Source organism: Salvelinus fontinalis, chromosome 18 (assembly GCF_029448725.1).
Source record: "Salvelinus fontinalis isolate EN_2023a chromosome 18, ASM2944872v1, whole genome shotgun sequence".
NCBI classification, from domain to species: Eukaryota; Metazoa; Chordata; class Actinopteri; order Salmoniformes; family Salmonidae; genus Salvelinus; species Salvelinus fontinalis.
The window spans coordinates 10,356,139-10,372,875 of record NC_074682.1 but is presented as its reverse complement, the minus strand read 5'-3'; the positions used below and the strand labels follow the sequence as shown (position 1 = coordinate 10,372,875).

Below are 16,737 nucleotides of genomic sequence, written 5' to 3'. Positions count from 1 at the left end.
GCTTTTCCAACAGTCTTGAAGGAGTTCCCACATATATGCTGAGCACTTATTGGCTGATTGTCCTTCGCTAAAATCCCAAACCATCTGAATTGGGTTGAGGTCGGGTGATTGTGGAGGCCAGGTCATCTGATACAGCACTCCATCACTCTCCTTCTTGGTCAAATAGGCCTTACACAGCCTGGAGGTGTGTTGGGTCATTGTCCTGTTGAAAAACAAATGATAGTCTTACTAATCGCAAACCAGATGGGATGGTGTATCGCTGCAGAATGCTGTGGTAGCCATGCTGGTTAGGTGTGCCTTGAACTCCAAATAAATCACAGACAGTGTCACCAGCAAAGCACGCCCACACCATCACACCTCCTCCTCCATGCTTCACGGTGGGAACCACACATGCAGAGATCATCTGTTCACTTACTCTGCGTCTCACAGACACGGTTGGAACCAAAAAATCTCACATTTGGATACATCAGACCAAAGGACAGATTTCCAACGGTCTGATGTCCATTGCTCATGTTTATTGGCTCAAGCATGTCTCTTATTATTATTGGTGTCCTTTAGTAGTGGTTTCTTTGCAGCAATTCGACCATGGAGTCCTGATTTTCCTCTGAACAGCTGATGTTGAGATGTGCCTGTTACTTGAACTTTGTGAAGCATTTATTTGGGCTGCCATTTCTGGTAACTCTAATAAACTTCTCCTCTGTAGCGGTAAGGTAACTCTGGGTCTTCCATTCCTGTGGCGGTCCTCATGAGAGCCAGCGTAGTGATCGTGACCTCCACGTTGAAATTCGCCCATTTAATCGTTAGGACAGCAGTATATTCTGTAGAGTGGAGAGAGAAGGGGGAAATGTATTTATTGGGGGGAGTCATAAACCTCACCCAACAGGGCAATGTCATGACAGTCCCCCTTTGTTGGGTTCAATCTTGCAATTATCCTGTAAGTTGTAAACTAACAAAAAAAAAAAAAAAGACTGTCGGTTGTCCCGGTTGTGGACCATCGTTGTGGTCCCCCTCTGGTGTTTGACCCGGGTAGGGTTTCACCGGGTAGGGTTTCTGCGAATGAAGCAGGCCGCTCCAAGGATGGGCAGCGGATGTCCAGTGGTGATCGCTGTTGCGTTCCTGTCATCTTGTCTCCAGACTGGAAGGTCTGGGCAGTAACTTAGGCAGATGTTAACAATGCACACACACTCACAAAATATATTTACATTTCCTCCCAAATGAGCGGCGTTGTGGCACTAACTGATGGTTGTATGGGAAGAAGTAAATACATCTTTCTTATATCTCTCAGATATAGGACACACTTCCTTTTCATTTTTTGGGGGGCGGTGTGGGCTATCTGTTCCATGTAGTGAATCTGTTATTCAATGCATTTGTATGGGATAATAGTAGTAAGGCCAAATAAAAATGTTAATGAAATAATTGTTTTATATAATTTTTTGATACTTCAAGGGGTCTTAAAATTCAAAATTAAATAGCAAAATTATCCTTGGTATGACCTTCTTAAAACAATTCCATATAGCTTATTAAAACTTCTTATGGCTGCAATCCCGTTAACGGGATGATATGACAACAGCCAGTGAAAGTGCAGGGCGCCAAATTCAAACAACAGAAATCTCATAATTGAAATTCCTATACCATTGTAAAGGTAATCTTGTTGTTAATCCCACCAAAGTGTCCGATTTCAAATAGGCTTTACAGCGAAAGCACCACAAACAATTATGTTAGGTCACCGCAAAATCACAGACAAACACAGTCATTTTTCCAGCCAATGACAGGAGTCACAAAAAGCAGAAATAGAGATAAAATGAATGACTAACCTTTGATGATCTTCATCAGATGACACTCATAGGACTTCATGTTACACAATACGTATATGTTTTGTTCGATAAAGTTCATATTTATATCCAAAAACCTCAGTTTACATTGGCGCCATGTTCAGAAATGCCTCCAAAATATCCTGAGAAATTGCAGAGAGCCGCGTCAAATAACAGAAATACTCATCATAAACTTTGATGAAAGATACATGTTTTACATAGAATTAAAGATACACTTGTTCTTAATGCAACCGCTGTGTCAGATTTCAAAAGCTTTACTGCAAAAGCACAATATTCAATAATCTGAGAACAGCGTTCAGCCACAAAAGGAAGCCATACAGTTACCGGCCAAATTGTGCAGTCAACAAAACTCATAAAAAGCATTATAAATCTTCACTTACCTTTGCTGATCTTTGTCGGAATGCACTCCCAGGACTCCCACTTCCACAAGAAATGTTTGTTTTGTTCGGTAATGTCCATTTATGTCCAAATAGCTATTTTTGTTAGCGTGTTTGGTAAACAAATCCAAAGTCAGGAAGCGCGTTCACTAAAAGCAGACGAAATGTCAAAAAGTTCCATAACAGTCAGTAGAAACATGTCAAACGATGTATTGAATCAATATTTAGAATGTTTTTAACATAAATCTTCAGTAACGTTCCAACCGGAGAATTACATTGACTTCAGATGTGCGATGGAACAGAGCTCCCTCTCATGTGAACGTGCATGGTCAGCGCATGGTCAGGTCATGATAGACCTGACTAATTCCTGTCTCCTTCGGCCCCACTTCACAGTAGAGGCATCAGACAAGGTTCTACAGGTTTTTGCCTGTCATATGAGTTATGTTATACTCACAGACATCATTCAAACAGTTTTAGAAACTTCAGAGTGTTTTCTATCCAATACGAATAATAATATGCATATATTAGCAACTGGGACTGAGGAGCAGGCCGTTTACTATGTACACCTCTGTGCACCTTTCATCCAAGCTACTCAATACTGCCCCTGCAGCCATATATATATATATATTTTTTTTAATTTCACCTTTATTTAACCAGGTAGGCTAGTTGAGAACAAGTTCTCATTTGCAACTGCGACCTGGCCAAGATAAAGCATAGCAGTGTGAACAGACAACAACACAGAGTTACACATGGAGTAAACAATAAACAAGTCAATAACATGGTAGAAAAAAAGAGAATCTATATACAATGTGTGCAAAAGGCATGAGGAGGTAGGCAATAAATCGAATAATTACAATCTAGCAGATTAACACTGGAGTGATAAATCATCAGATGATCATGTGCAAGTAGAGATACTGGTGTGCAAAAGAGCAGAAAAGTAAATAAATAAAAGCAGTATGGGGGTTGAGGTAGGTAAATTGGGTGGGCTATATACCGATGGACTATGTACAGCTGCAGCGATCGGTTAGCTGCTCGGATAGCAGATGTTTAAAGTTGTTGAGGGAGATAAAAGTCTCCAACTTCAGAGATTTTTGCAATTTGTTCCAGTCGCAGGCAGCAGAGAACTGGAAAGAAAGGCGTCCAAATTAGGTTTTGGCTTTAGGGATGATCAGTGAGATACACCTGCTGGAGCGCGTGCTACGGGTGGGTGTAGCCATCGTGACCAGTGAACTGAGATAAGGCGGCACTTTACCTAGCATTGCCTTGTAGATGACCTGGAGCCAGTGGGTCTGACGACGAACATGTAGCGAGGGCCAGCCGACTAGGGCATACAGGTCGCAGTGGTGGGTCGTATAAGGTGCTTTAGTAACAAAACGGATGGCACTGTGATAAACTGCATCCAGTTTGCTGAGTAGAGTATTGGAAGCTATTTTGTAGATGACATCGCCGAAGTCGAGGATCGGTAGGATAGTCAGTTTTACTAGGGTAAGTTTGGCGGCGTGAGTGAAGGAGGCTTTGTTGCGAAATAGAAAGCCGACTCTAGATTTGATTTTGGATTGGAGATGTTTGATATGAGTCTGGAAGGAGAGTTTGCAGTCTAGCCAGACACCTAGGTACTTATAGATGTCCACAGGTCGGAACCGTCCAGGGTGGTGATGCTAGTCGGGCGTGCAAGTGCAGGCAGCGAACGGTTGAAAAGCATGCATTTGGTTTTACTAGCGTTTAAGAGCAGTTGGAGGCCACGGAAGGAGTGTTGTATGGCATTGAAGCTCGTTTGGAGGTTAGATAGCACAATGTCCAAGGAAGGGCCAGAAGTATACAGAATGGTGTCGTCTGTGTAGAGGTGGATCAGGGAATCGCCCGCAGCAAGAGCAACATCATTGATATATACAGAGAAAAGAGTCGGCCCGAGAATTGAACCCTGAGGTACCCCCATAGAGACTGCCAGAGGACCGGACAGCATGCCCTCCGATTTGACACACTGAGCTCTGTCTGCAAAGTAGTTGGTGAACCAGGCAAGGCAGTCATTAGAAAAACCGAGGCTACTGAGTCTGCCGATAAGAATATGGTGATTGACAGAGTCGAAAGCCTTGGCCAGGTCGATGAAGACGGCTGCACAGTACTGTCTTTTATCGATGGCGGTTATGATATCGTTTAGTACCTTGAGCGTGGCTGAGGTGCACCCGTGACCGGCTCGGAAACCGGATTGCACAGCGGAGAAGGTACGGTGGGATTCGAGATGGTCAGTGATCTGTTTGTTGACTTGGCTTTCGAAGACCTTAGATAGGCAGGGCAGGATGGATATAGGTCTGTAATAGTTTGGGTCCAGGGTGTCTCCCCCTTTGAAGAGCGGGATGACCGCGGCAGCTTTCCAATCCTTGGGGATCTCAGATGATACGAAGGAGAGGTTGAACAGGCTGGTAATAGGGGGTGCGACAATGGCGGCGGACATTTTCGGAAATAGGGGGTTCAGATAGTCAAGCCCAGCTGATTTGTATGGGTCCAGGTTTTGCAGCTCTTTCAGAACATCTGCTATCTGGATTTGGGTAAAGGAGAAGCTGGGGAGGCTTGGGCGAGTAGCAGCGGGGGGGGGGGGGGGGGGGGGGGGGGTTGTTGGCCAAGGTTGGAGTCGCCAGGAGGAAGGCATGGCCAGCCGTTGAGAAATGCTTGTTGAAGTTTTCGATTATCACGGATTTATCGGTGGTGACCGTGTTACCTAGCCTCAGTGCAGTGGGCAGCTGGGGGGAGGTGCTCTTGAGAGGTTAATAGAACCCCCCCCCCCCCCCCCCCCCCCCCCGGCTTAGACAGGGCGTAGACTGTAATGGGTTAACACGGTAGAATTGATGCACATAAAAAAATACTGCGCTGGAATGCGGCTTAAATCGGCTTTACTCAAAAAGCTTTCCGCTAGATAACTTCTTGCGAATATAGGGGGTGCTGTTTCGACTTAGCATAAATTGGTCTCCAGATTAAACTGCCTAGTACTCAATTCTTGCTCGTACAATATGCATATTATTATTATTATTGGATAGAAAACACTCTCTAGTTTCTATAGCCGTTGGAATTATGTCTTTGAGTGAAACAGAACTTCTTCTACAGCACTTTTCATGACAGGGAGTGAGATTTCAGAAATCTTGGCCCCTGTTCCCAGGTCAGTTGTAATGTCCCTGTGAATGCTATGGGGATACAAACACTGCCTACGTCTTCCTCTAGATGTCAGTAAGTGGTGACAATTTGAATGGAGTCGATTGTGCAATCAGGGCCTGTATAAAAGACCAAAGACCGGAAGTACATTTCTTTTCCTCCCTGCGCCTGACGCACGATGGACGTCGGACTGGCCTCCTTCCAAGCTGTTGTTTAGCCAGTAACATATCTCCGGTCATGTTTTTACTCGTTATAGGTGTTAAAAACTTCATAAGGTAGTTAATTTAAACCGTTTTATAGCAATTTATATCCGTTTAGTGCGATTTTCTGGCATTTCTGTGTGACGCACTTCCAAGAGATGGGCACTTTTCTAGTACATGCTGAACGTTAGTGGCCATTTCGACGGGACAAGAGGACATCTTTCGACCAAAAGACGATTAGACCGGAGAAAGGATTCATTGCCCAAGATTCTGAATGCAGTTCTGCTAATAGTAAGAACTATTTATGATGATAAATCGTTGTTCTGTCGAAAAATGTTAAACGCATATTCCGCCATTTTCTTTGGGGTAGCTTTACTTTGGCGCACCCTGTATTGCACAGTAAGGATAATTTAAAAAATTTAATTCAGCGATTGCATTAAGAACTAAATTGTCTTTCAATCGCTGTCCACCCTGTATCTTTTAGTCAAGTTTATGAGTATTTATTCATTTGACTAGATCACTGTCCAATACGGCGCCCGACATTTTCTGACCAGCTTGGCTACTTTTCTCATTGTATAACCACGATTTTGGTGGCTAAATATGCACATTTTCGAACAAACTCTATATGTATGTTGTAATATGATGTTACAGGAGTGTCATCTGAAGAATTCTGAGAAGGTTAGTGAAAAAATTAATACATTTTGGTGGTGATAATGCTATCGCTCTTTTTGCCGTGAATCAATGCTGGGGTAATGTTTGCACATGTGGTATGCTAATATAACGATTTATTGTGTTTTCGCTGTAAGACACTTAGAAAATCTGAAATATTGTCTGGATTCACAGGATCTGTGTCTTTCAATTACTGTACGCTGTGTATTTTTAAGAAATGTTTTATGATTAGTAATTAGGTAATACACGTTGCTCTCTGTATTTATTCTAGTCGAGTTGTGATGGTGGGTGCAATTGTAAACTATGATTTCTACCTGAAATATGCACATTTTTCTAACAAAACCTATCCTATACAATAAATATGTTATCAGACTGTCATCTGATGAGGTTTTTTCTTGGTTAGTGGCTATCAATATCTTTATTTGGTCGAATTGGTGATAGCTACTGGTGGAGAGAAAAAATGGTGGACAAAGAAAAATGGTGTCTTTTGCTAACGTGGTTAGCTAATAGATTTACATATTGTGTCTTCCCTGTAAAACATTTTACAAATCAGAAATGATTGCTGGATTCACAAGAAGTGGATCTTTCATCTGGTATCTTGGACTTGTGATTGAATGATATTTAGATGCTACTATTTACTTGTGACGCTATGCTAGCTATGCTATTCAGCTTTTTTACTTGTGGGGGAGGTGGGGGTGCTCCCGGATCCGGGTTTCTGAGTCGGTAGAAGATAAACTACTTTTTTTTTTAACTTTTAATAAACTTGTTTGGTAGTGGTGATCGAACGACACATGCTCAGTTGGTCTCGAGCTCTGTGCAAGTTGGAAAAGCAGTGTGAGCCACCTTTTGTGACAAACCTCAACCTGTAACTTTTAATAAAACACAAGTAACCCAAGCCAACACCAGAAAAAAATATAAGTAACACAAACCAACACCACAAAAAAATATAAGTAACACAAACCAACACCACAAATAAATATAAGTAACACAAGTATAATCACATTACTTGCTTTCTTGCTACGGTAGCTACATAGACAATAAAATTATTTTTTTTGTGTGTGTAATTTCAGCCTCCCCTAACGCAGGATGTGATGACAGAGAGTGTATTTTCTGAAAATGATGATGATACGTTTATTTCCCCTTTGATAGCTACTGGACCATAAACCTACACATTGTTTTCCAACTCACCTTTTTAGCACAGATGCAGCACCTATACTGTACATTGTGCATCAAAAATAAACATTATAGCTTGTGAATCACAATACATTTTATTTTAGATTACAGTCAAGAAATACAGACTACAAATGGGACATGACTCAAAATACAAGAAAAAGTACATTAGCTAAATAAATGCATAATAAAAGCATACTGTTAAATAATTCACCATACATTAACCTTATAGAATACTTTTAAATGTGTGAGGGTTGATTAAGTCATTGCTTTGATTTGTTACACTTTGTTTTGTGGTGGCTCCCATGATATGAATCAGACAAAGTGAATTAAGATTATTTTTTTTCAGTTTTACAGGTATTCATGGGCAAAATTAAATGGCAAAAAACAATAATGTGAAAAAGTTTCAAATATTTTATACTGTCCCATACCTACATAGGAACACATTTCATTTCAAAATAAATCATACGGATCAGTCACAATTAAATAAAATTCTGAAAAGTGTCACAGTTTTATACAGCAATACAAATATTGCTCAGTTCATAGATGTACATAATACTTTGGCAGCACTTCAGCTCAGCTAAAAGATGCTTAAAACATAAATAACACACACTTTAACAGGCTTGACACTATCTTAAACTTACACACAACATGAGCTACTATTTGCAAAATGTTCATAAAGGCCTATACACTATTTTATTGGGATCAATAATCAAGCATACAGACTTTCCCACCAGGTTTCCTTCTTCTTTCCAAAAAACTGGAGTATACAGAGAGAATATAAGCAGTTATCAGACCATTTCTCAGTAACATTGGGTACGGTACAGCAGAAAACAGATTTTGAGATTGCTCTCTAAGTTGACCTTTAAGGAACCAAAGAGGCTGGCCAGTACAAACATGTAGGTGTCTAAGAATTTCACTAAAGGTGTGATTCAGATTCAAACAGATAAATTGATAGAATTGAGAATTCTAGAAAGTGTGAGACAGAAATTTGCTAGACCTGCTCAAAACAAATGTTAGAGGTATATATTCCTCACACTCTTTTTTTTTCAAAAGGATGAGTATCAACAAAACTAGAGGGGAAAGAGTAAGAGGAAACAATGCAAAGGATAGACAGACCACTCAACCAATCACAGGGTGCAGAGCAAAGGCTCAAGATAAAACAGACTGTGTGAGATGCTGCTGCACTAATGCTGCAAGAGGGTGAGTGGGGCGTAACGGATTCTGGATCATTATGCCAGCGCCTTATTTGCAGGGTGTGTGTGGTGGGGTGACACTGGTCCTGCTTTGTCTAGCCATTCTGATCCTCCTGTGTTTGTGGGGGTGTTTGGAGTGGTGCTGCTGAGTCCCCGTTACACCGTTCCAGGGGCTCAGCCTCTGGCTCCTCAGGAGCTGGGCTGGGCTGGAGCTGGGAGGGGGAACCAGGAGTGATGATGGCGGGTGCCTTCTGTGAATTGGGAACCTGGAGGGTGAGTGAGGCCTCTGTGCTGGCAGGGGTGCCCTCAGACCCATCAGCTGGGGGTACTGGAGTGTTGCTCGGGGTGACAGGGCCAGCAGTGGCCCCTGGAACTGGGCTGGAGGCACCGGAGTCACTCTGTTCTGGAGCGCGAAGCCTCTTCATCAGGGTTGTGACCCTTACAGCTTTCTGCGGAAGAGCAAGACCATAGAAGGATGTTTTTAGAACACCATCATCTAACTGAACAAACTGTCCAGTGAATGAATCGAACAACATATGCACAACATTCATGCATTTTGCATACTACGGTGTAGCCCAGTTCAGAAATGGTTGTATTTTTTTTAAAGTTAGTTTGACAGAAAGGAAGAGTACCTTCCACTTGGCTTTGGCAAAGTTCTTTTCAATTTGCCCACACACTCCATCCCTGATATTCTTGTTGGAGGCTGCATTCCCAGAAATCCTGAAACAAGGGATAGGTAAACAGAAAACCCACCAAAACACTTAAGACAGAAATTGGTATGTATTTCAGTCTTGGATCCATACCATTCATGGTTGATGGCCTCCTGTGCAGTCAGTCTTTGATCCTGCTCCACTTCCATCAGACATGACACCAGGCTTTTCGCTGTGGAAGAAATCGACAAGAACAATACAGTACACATCTGCTCTTTCTCTCCTCTGGCGCAATAAAGTGGACACGCCTAAAAACTGTCGTTTTTCCATCTAGCTGCTTTACTGGTTTATAAATGTGATACGTAGTAGTGCATTTTTATTTGAAATTACATGACTCTTTATACCTGAGTCAGATATATCATCCCAGTACGGTGAGTCAAACTCATAGTCTCCCGACAGAATCTTGCGGAAAAGGTTTTTGTCGTGATTATCATAGTCTTCATCTTCCGTTTCGTCATAGAAAGGGGGGTTTCCTGACAGTCTAGAGGAAGGGAAAACAAGACTGTTGATAGTCACCTGAGATGGGCAATGACATTAATACTGTATGTGCAAGACACTGTAAGCGTTAGTGAACTTAGGTGATAGAGAACACTCACAGAATATACATGATGACCCCGATGGCCCAGCAATCCACTGGCCTTCCGTACCTCTGACGACCCACCACCTCAGGAGCTGCAGGAAGACACACACAATCCAATATTTTGTTAATAGAAAAATGGAATGCCCAGAGGTAGCAAGATGGTGTCCAGCTCTAAAGTTGCCAAACCCATCTGCCCCCCCTAAGTCTATGATCTGCCCTCCTCCCTACCCCTCACCAAGGTACTCTGGGGTTCCACAGGGGTCCTTGATGAGTCCGCTCTCCAGCTTGGCCAGGTGGAAGTCACTGATCACTATTTTGGAGTGCTTCAGGCGGTTGAAGTACACCAAGTTCTCCAGCTGTGTGAGACAAAACAAAGTGTACATTTGAATAGAACATAATTCATTTTTGTTATGTAGAAAGCATGACAAAATATTCATAATTGTCAGGTTAAAGAATTACTCATGGTTCCATTCAATACATGTTTATTTCAGGCAAAGGGCAAAGTAGCTTAATTTCTAATGCTGGCACCCAAGTGAGTGGCCTGTGGTGTAATAGCCACTATGCAACACCAGATGGGGGCAGTGTGCTGGGTGTGCAGTATACCTTGAGGTTCCTGTGGACGATTCTCTGGGAGTGCAAATAGGCCACGGCTTCCAACACCTGTCTGACAACGTTGCTGGTGTCCTTCTCTGAGTAGTAGCCTTGGTCTAAGATCCAGTCAAAGACCTCTCTGCCTGTAGCTCTGCAGAGAAAATACAACATATGACAGTGGTTTTCTCTGTATCATTCAAATGTACTGTAGGCCTCTTGCAAAACTCAAGAAGTCAAATCAACTCTCAGATGAGACGACTAAAATTAGATTCTCCTGCAGAATATGGAAAATAGACATTTCGCACAGGGGTTCAGAAAGGGAAGCATGCATTGACAAGTCTGCAGGATGTAGGCTATATTTTTGTATACTCCTTAAAATGGTGTAAACAGTGGGAGAGAACCACAATGACTTCAAGGGAATGAGTACAAAAAACGTAAAAAATAACCAACGTCATTCAATAATTTCCAATAACACTCACAGCTCCAGGAAGAGGAAGTACTCCTTTCTAGTTTCAAAGACATCAACCAGCTGGAGGATGTTATGATGTTTTACCCTGTTAAAAAGGGAGACACAGAAGGAAACAGAGAAAGACATAGACAATATTACATATCAAGCAATTATAAGATTAACTAGCAATCATCAAAATATAATACATTTGATCATTTGTATCAGTGGTTTAAAGATTTAATAACAATTAGAGAATTAGACCATTTCCAATTGAAGTGAAATTCAGATTATGAAATGCCTACTCATGCACTAAATACAATCAGTAGGGGAGAGTGTGGCAAATTGAGCCAAAGGGGTAAGTAGAGCCACCCGTGTTTCTAGGAAACCATACACAAAATGTATAATTTGACCAAAGGAATAAACCACATGGAAGAAGGGGTAAGCAAGGAAGCAGCAGAAAAGTCACGTTTTTAAGCTACTTTATCAACAGGAGCTGATAAAGCGCGAGGCACAGGAGGGAGAGAGAGCTGCTGCTCTAGCAGACGAGGGGATGGGGGATTACTGTGAGCGAGTGACATGGGGAGCAGGGAGGAGGGAGAGAGAGATGAGAGACAGCAACCAACCAAGCCGACTCACGCTATAGTAGAATAATACCTGCCATAGTTAGGTTATTTATTATCCAATATGATTACGTAGGACCAGTCTTGACTACATCAAACCGAGAAGATACTCTGAACAAAAATATAAACGCAACATGCAACAATTTCAAAGATTTTACTCAGTTACAGTTCATATAAGGAAATAAGTCTGATAAGCTTAAATCATTAGGCCCTAATCTAAGGATTTCACATGATTGGGAATACAGATATGCATCTGTTAGTTACAGATACCTTAAATATAAACGGAGGAGCGTGGATCAGAAAACCAGTCAGTATCTGGTATGACCACCATTTGCCTCATGCAGTTCGACACATCTCCTTCGCATAGAGTTGATCAGGCTGTGGATTTTGGCCTGTGGAATGTTGTCCCACTCCTCTTCAATGGCTGTGCGAGGTTGCTGGATATTGGTGGGAACTGGAACACGCTGTCGTTCAAGTCGATCCCGAGGATCCCAAACATATTCAATGGGTGACATGTCTGGTGAGTATGCCGTCCATGGAAGAACTGGGACATTTTTACCTTCCAGGAATTGTGTACAGATCCTGGCGACATGGGGCCGTGCATTATCATGCTGAAACATGAGGTGATGGCAGCGGATGAATGGCACGGCAATGGGCCTCAGGATCTCGTCACAGTATATCTGGGTATTAAAATTGCCATCAATGAAATGCAACTTTGTTCGTTGTCCGTAGCTTATGTTTGCCCATACCATAACCCCACCGCCACCATTAAGCATTTTGTTTAAAATCAGCAAACCGCTCGCCCGAACATCTGCACAGTAGAGTTGAATCAGGGATTCATCCGTGAAGAGCACCCTTCTCCAGCTTGCCAGTGGCCATCGAAGGTGATAATTTTCCCACTGAAGTTGGTTACGACGCCAAACTACAGTCAGGTGAAGACCCTGGTGGGGACAACGAGCATGCAGATGAGCTTCCCTGAGACAGTGTGCAGAAATTCCTCAGTTGTGCAAACCCACAGTTTCATCAGCTGTTCGGGTGGCTTGTCTCAGACGATGCCGCAGGTGAAGAAGCCGGATGCGGCGGTCTTGGTCTGTCGTGATTGCACGTGGTCTGCGGTTATGAGGCCGGTTGGACATACTGCCAAATTCTCTAAAACAATGTTGGATGCGGCTTATGGTAGAGAAATGAACATTAAATTATCTGGCAACAGCTCTGGTGGACATTCCTGCCGTCAGCATGTCAAATGCAGGCTCCCACAAAACTTGAGACATCTGTCGCATTGTGTTGTGTGACAAAACTGCACATTTTAGAGTGGCCTTTTATTGTCCCCAGCACACGGTGCACCTGTGTAATGATCATCTTGTTTAATCAACTTCTTGACATGCCGCACTAGCTAGCAAGCTAGGCTAATTGAGGCTGCACTTTCTCTTCCTACAGTTAAAATAACAACTCCATTCAGAATTTTAAGTAGCAGCATACCTGTTGGCTCTTCGTCGTTGTAGCCTATCCTTTAACTTTTAATTCCGTAACTGTAATTCCATCTTCCATTGATCAGATACATTATTTGTACAAAAGTATGTGGACACCCCTTTAAATTACTGGATTTGGCTATTTCAACCACACTGTTAATGACAGGTGTATACAATTGAGCACACTGCCATGCAATTTCCATAGACAAACATTGTCAATAGAATGGTCTTACTGAAGAGCTCAGTGACGTTCAACGTCGCACCGTCACAACAAGTCAGTTCGTCAAATTTCTGCCCTGCTAGAGCTGCCCCAGACATTTGTAAGTGTTGTTATTGTGAAGTGGAAACCTGTAGGAGCAACAACGGCCTCAGCCACAAATTGGTAGGCCACAAAAGATCACAGAACGGGACCGCTGAGTGCTGAAGTGCGTAGTGCATAAAAATCGTCTGTCCTCATTTGCAACACTCATTACCGAGTTCCAAACTGCCTCCGGAAACAACGTTCTTCGGGAGCTTCATGAAATGGATTTACATGGTCGACCAGCCGCACACAAGCCTAAGATCACCACGCGCAAGCGTCGGCTGGAGTGGTGTAAACCTATCTGCCATTGGACTTGGAGCAGTGGAAACACGTTCTCTGGAGTGATGAATCACGCTTCACCATCTGGCAGTCCGACGGACGAATCTGGGTTTGGCGGATGCCAGGAGAACGCTACCTGCCCAAATGCATAGTGCCAACTGTAATGTTTGGTGGAGGAGAAATAATGGTCAGGGGCTGTTTTTTATGGTTATGGTTATAGGCTAGTCCCTTTAGTTCCAGTGAAGGGAAACCTTAACGCTGCAGCATACAATAACATTCTAGACGATTCTGTGCTTCCCTCTTTGTGGCAACAGTTTGGGGAAGGCCCTTTCCTGTTTCAGCATGACAATGCCCCTGTGCACAAAGCGAGGTCCATACATAAATGCTTTGTCGAGATCGGTGTGGAAGAACTTGACTGGCCTGCACAGAGCCCTGACCTCAACCCCATCGAACACCTTTGGGATGACTTGAAACGCTGACTGTGAGCCAGGCCTAATCGCCCAACATCAGTACACGACCTCACTAATGCTCTTGTGGCTGAATGGAAGCAAGTCCTTGCAGCAATGTTCCGACCTCTAGTGGAAAGCCTTCCCAGAAGAGTGGAGGCTGTTATGGTAGCAAAGGGGGGGAACAACCCCATATTAACGCCCATGATTTGGAATGAGACGTTCGACGAGCAGGTGTCAATATACTTTTGGTCATATATCTCCTAAATTTAGCCACATAAGGAGGATCTATGGCACTTTGATGACTTATAATTGGAGAACAACAAGCTACACATACCACTCTCGTGAAAAGATCAGCAGAATAAATTATACAATTTCTCTCTCTCTCTCTCTCTACTGCAGCATTCGGGTTTGGATATGTACGGGTCCTTCCGGACAAGTCAGCTCAAATTACACATACCTGAGACCAGTGACAATTATTTCAGATCTGACCCAGACCCGTGACATTATTTAGAATTCTGGATCCAGACCTGCTCGGGTCCCGGATTGGGTCTGGGGTATTCAGGTACAGGTGGATCCGTGAGACCTTTCATTTATTGTGGTATAGGTTTCATGATGCTGGTATCTAAACCAAAGTACATATTTTTGAGATTGTTCAACACATCAGTTGTGGTCTCTATAAGCTTCAATGTGTTTCTAAACCTAGCATGAAAGTGAATCATTGTAATATAGTCAAAATGTTTGCCTTGGGGTAAGTTGAGCCAAAGGCAAGTTGAGCATATTTAAGTGTTTTCGTCACAGGCGTAATGAAAGGCATTATCACTGGGATATGAGGTAACAGCAGGGCCTGGCCTATGTCAAAAGTGTTTTTTAAAAAGTACAAAGTGTTAGGTGTTGAGCCTCGGTTAAAAGATGCTTAAAATGATTGAAAGACAGAAAAGCAATTGTTATTGGGAAATAAAGATCGACATGGTTTTAAAAAGGTAGTGGTAATATTTCATTCAGTACATACATTTGAAGGCGGTTAACTTAATCCATACCCGGGGTAAGTTGTGTCAAAAGACCAATTTTGTGGGACAAGCTATGTTTTCAAAACTGTAATGTTTACATGAATTCGGATTTTTTGGGGGGATACACAACATCCTGAAATATACTGTATGTCGATATCTTTGTTCGAAAGAATACTATATTTCCTTTGACAGAGGGCTGCGGAATGCTCAACTTGGCCCACTCTCCCCATAGACAAAAATGTACAATAGACATTAAAAACAGACATAATTTGTGATATTGTAGGGGTGCATTAATGATTATATTTCGTTATGTATGGAGAGTGGACCATTTCCACTTCCAGTTAATGAATACAAACTAGAGATTGGTCTCACTACCAAAGTTTATTCTTAACTTTATTTAACTAGGCAAGTCAATTAAGAACAAATACTTATTTTCAATGACAGCCTAGGAACAGTTTGTTAACTGCCTTGTTCAGGCGCAGAACAATTTTTACCTTGTCAGCTCGGGGATTCGATCTTGCAACCTTGCGGTTACTAGTCCAAAGCTCTAACCACTAGGCTACCTGCCGCCCCGAAGTACTCCACTGACATGCTAATAAGACATTTCATTAGGTATTTAAAGGAATCTTGATTGACATATTTTATTCATAGTTTTAAGTTAATTCATGTTTTAATTAATGTAATCCCAATAGTTTCAATTGCATTTTAATATTTGTTTTTAAAATACTGATGGGTCTGTGGCGCTTTCATTACAGATCCTACTTCAAATTCAAGTCTGGACTGCTCAAGAGATATTGCTTCATTATAACTATTTGTTAAAGGCAGATGTATAATTCAAGCTGAACAGGACTGGTGTTATGGAAATGTTATGGTGATGTTATGGAAACAATAACGTTAGTAATTAGTAACCATTATTAACTAATTTCTGTTAAATATATCTACTGCGTTTTTCTTCTCCATTTCAATTGCATACAGGTGAATTGTAAAACTATCGATAATCGTAACAGAATGATTCATGCTTTCCTGTGGCATTTCAGATGCCACGGATAAAGCTTTGCATTAATGAATAAGCCAAAACGGAATTTCACTCACATATTCAAGATTAGAATCTCATTCTTGGCAGCTTTCCTCACTTTCCTCCCGTCCTTTTTCAAGAACTTTTTACAGGTGAACATTTTGAGTGTGTTCTTATCCTTCGCTCTGAAGATCTCACAGAACTCCTCCCTTAATCAGGAACACACACAAGAACAAACGAAAGAAACATTTTAAAACGGTCAAATCTATACCGAAAGGAAGAGGTATATGTGTTCCTATTAAGTCAGAGTCCCAGAATACAGAATGTAGCAGTCGTTTAAACATTGTGAAGGAATACTCACGATTTGACAATTTGTCCAAGGTCATATTTATCGGTCACCTCTGAGGGATTGTTGTAATCCTTATTCTCCCCGAGTGTCAAACAGCCAAATGGCATGGCAGCTCCTGCCCTTCACAGGGAAATCACAGCAGCACCGCCTGTTAACAAGACAGAGCATATTGTTGCTACAATACACATTAAAGCAATTGTACACGAGAAGGCATGTTTAACAACTTCTTTAGCGTGGCTGTGCTGCAGTCATAGGTACGAGTTCCATCTCACTACTAAACAACTGAATAAGAGCACCAGGACATACTCTGCTGCTAAAGTTTATTACCTAT

The 16,737-nt window shown here is 42.2% G+C and overlaps 1 protein-coding gene across 2 annotated transcripts in view; it reads right to left on the bottom strand.

The window, feature by feature from the left end:
- Nucleotides 1-7,471: 7,471 nt before the first annotated feature.
- The window catches only part of LOC129814936 (caM kinase-like vesicle-associated protein), a 36,918-nt gene continuing 27,652 nt past the window's right edge, over nucleotides 7,472-16,737 (bottom strand). For both annotated transcript variants that reach the window (XM_055868098.1, XM_055868099.1), the window contains exons 2-11: nucleotides 16,419-16,554; nucleotides 16,135-16,266; nucleotides 10,949-11,023; nucleotides 10,482-10,620; nucleotides 10,114-10,234; nucleotides 9,895-9,970; nucleotides 9,643-9,779; nucleotides 9,392-9,470; nucleotides 9,221-9,308; nucleotides 7,472-9,037 (exon numbers count right to left, since the gene is read on the bottom strand). In XM_055868098.1, the coding sequence (XP_055724073.1) occupies nucleotides 8,684-9,037; nucleotides 9,221-9,308; nucleotides 9,392-9,470; nucleotides 9,643-9,779; nucleotides 9,895-9,970; nucleotides 10,114-10,234; nucleotides 10,482-10,620; nucleotides 10,949-11,023; nucleotides 16,135-16,266; nucleotides 16,419-16,513 (1,296 nt within the window). In that variant the 5' untranslated portion in view covers nucleotides 16,514-16,554 and the 3' untranslated portion in view covers nucleotides 7,472-8,683. The remainder of the gene's footprint in view (nucleotides 9,038-9,220; nucleotides 9,309-9,391; nucleotides 9,471-9,642; nucleotides 9,780-9,894; nucleotides 9,971-10,113; nucleotides 10,235-10,481; nucleotides 10,621-10,948; nucleotides 11,024-16,134; nucleotides 16,267-16,418; nucleotides 16,555-16,737) is intronic.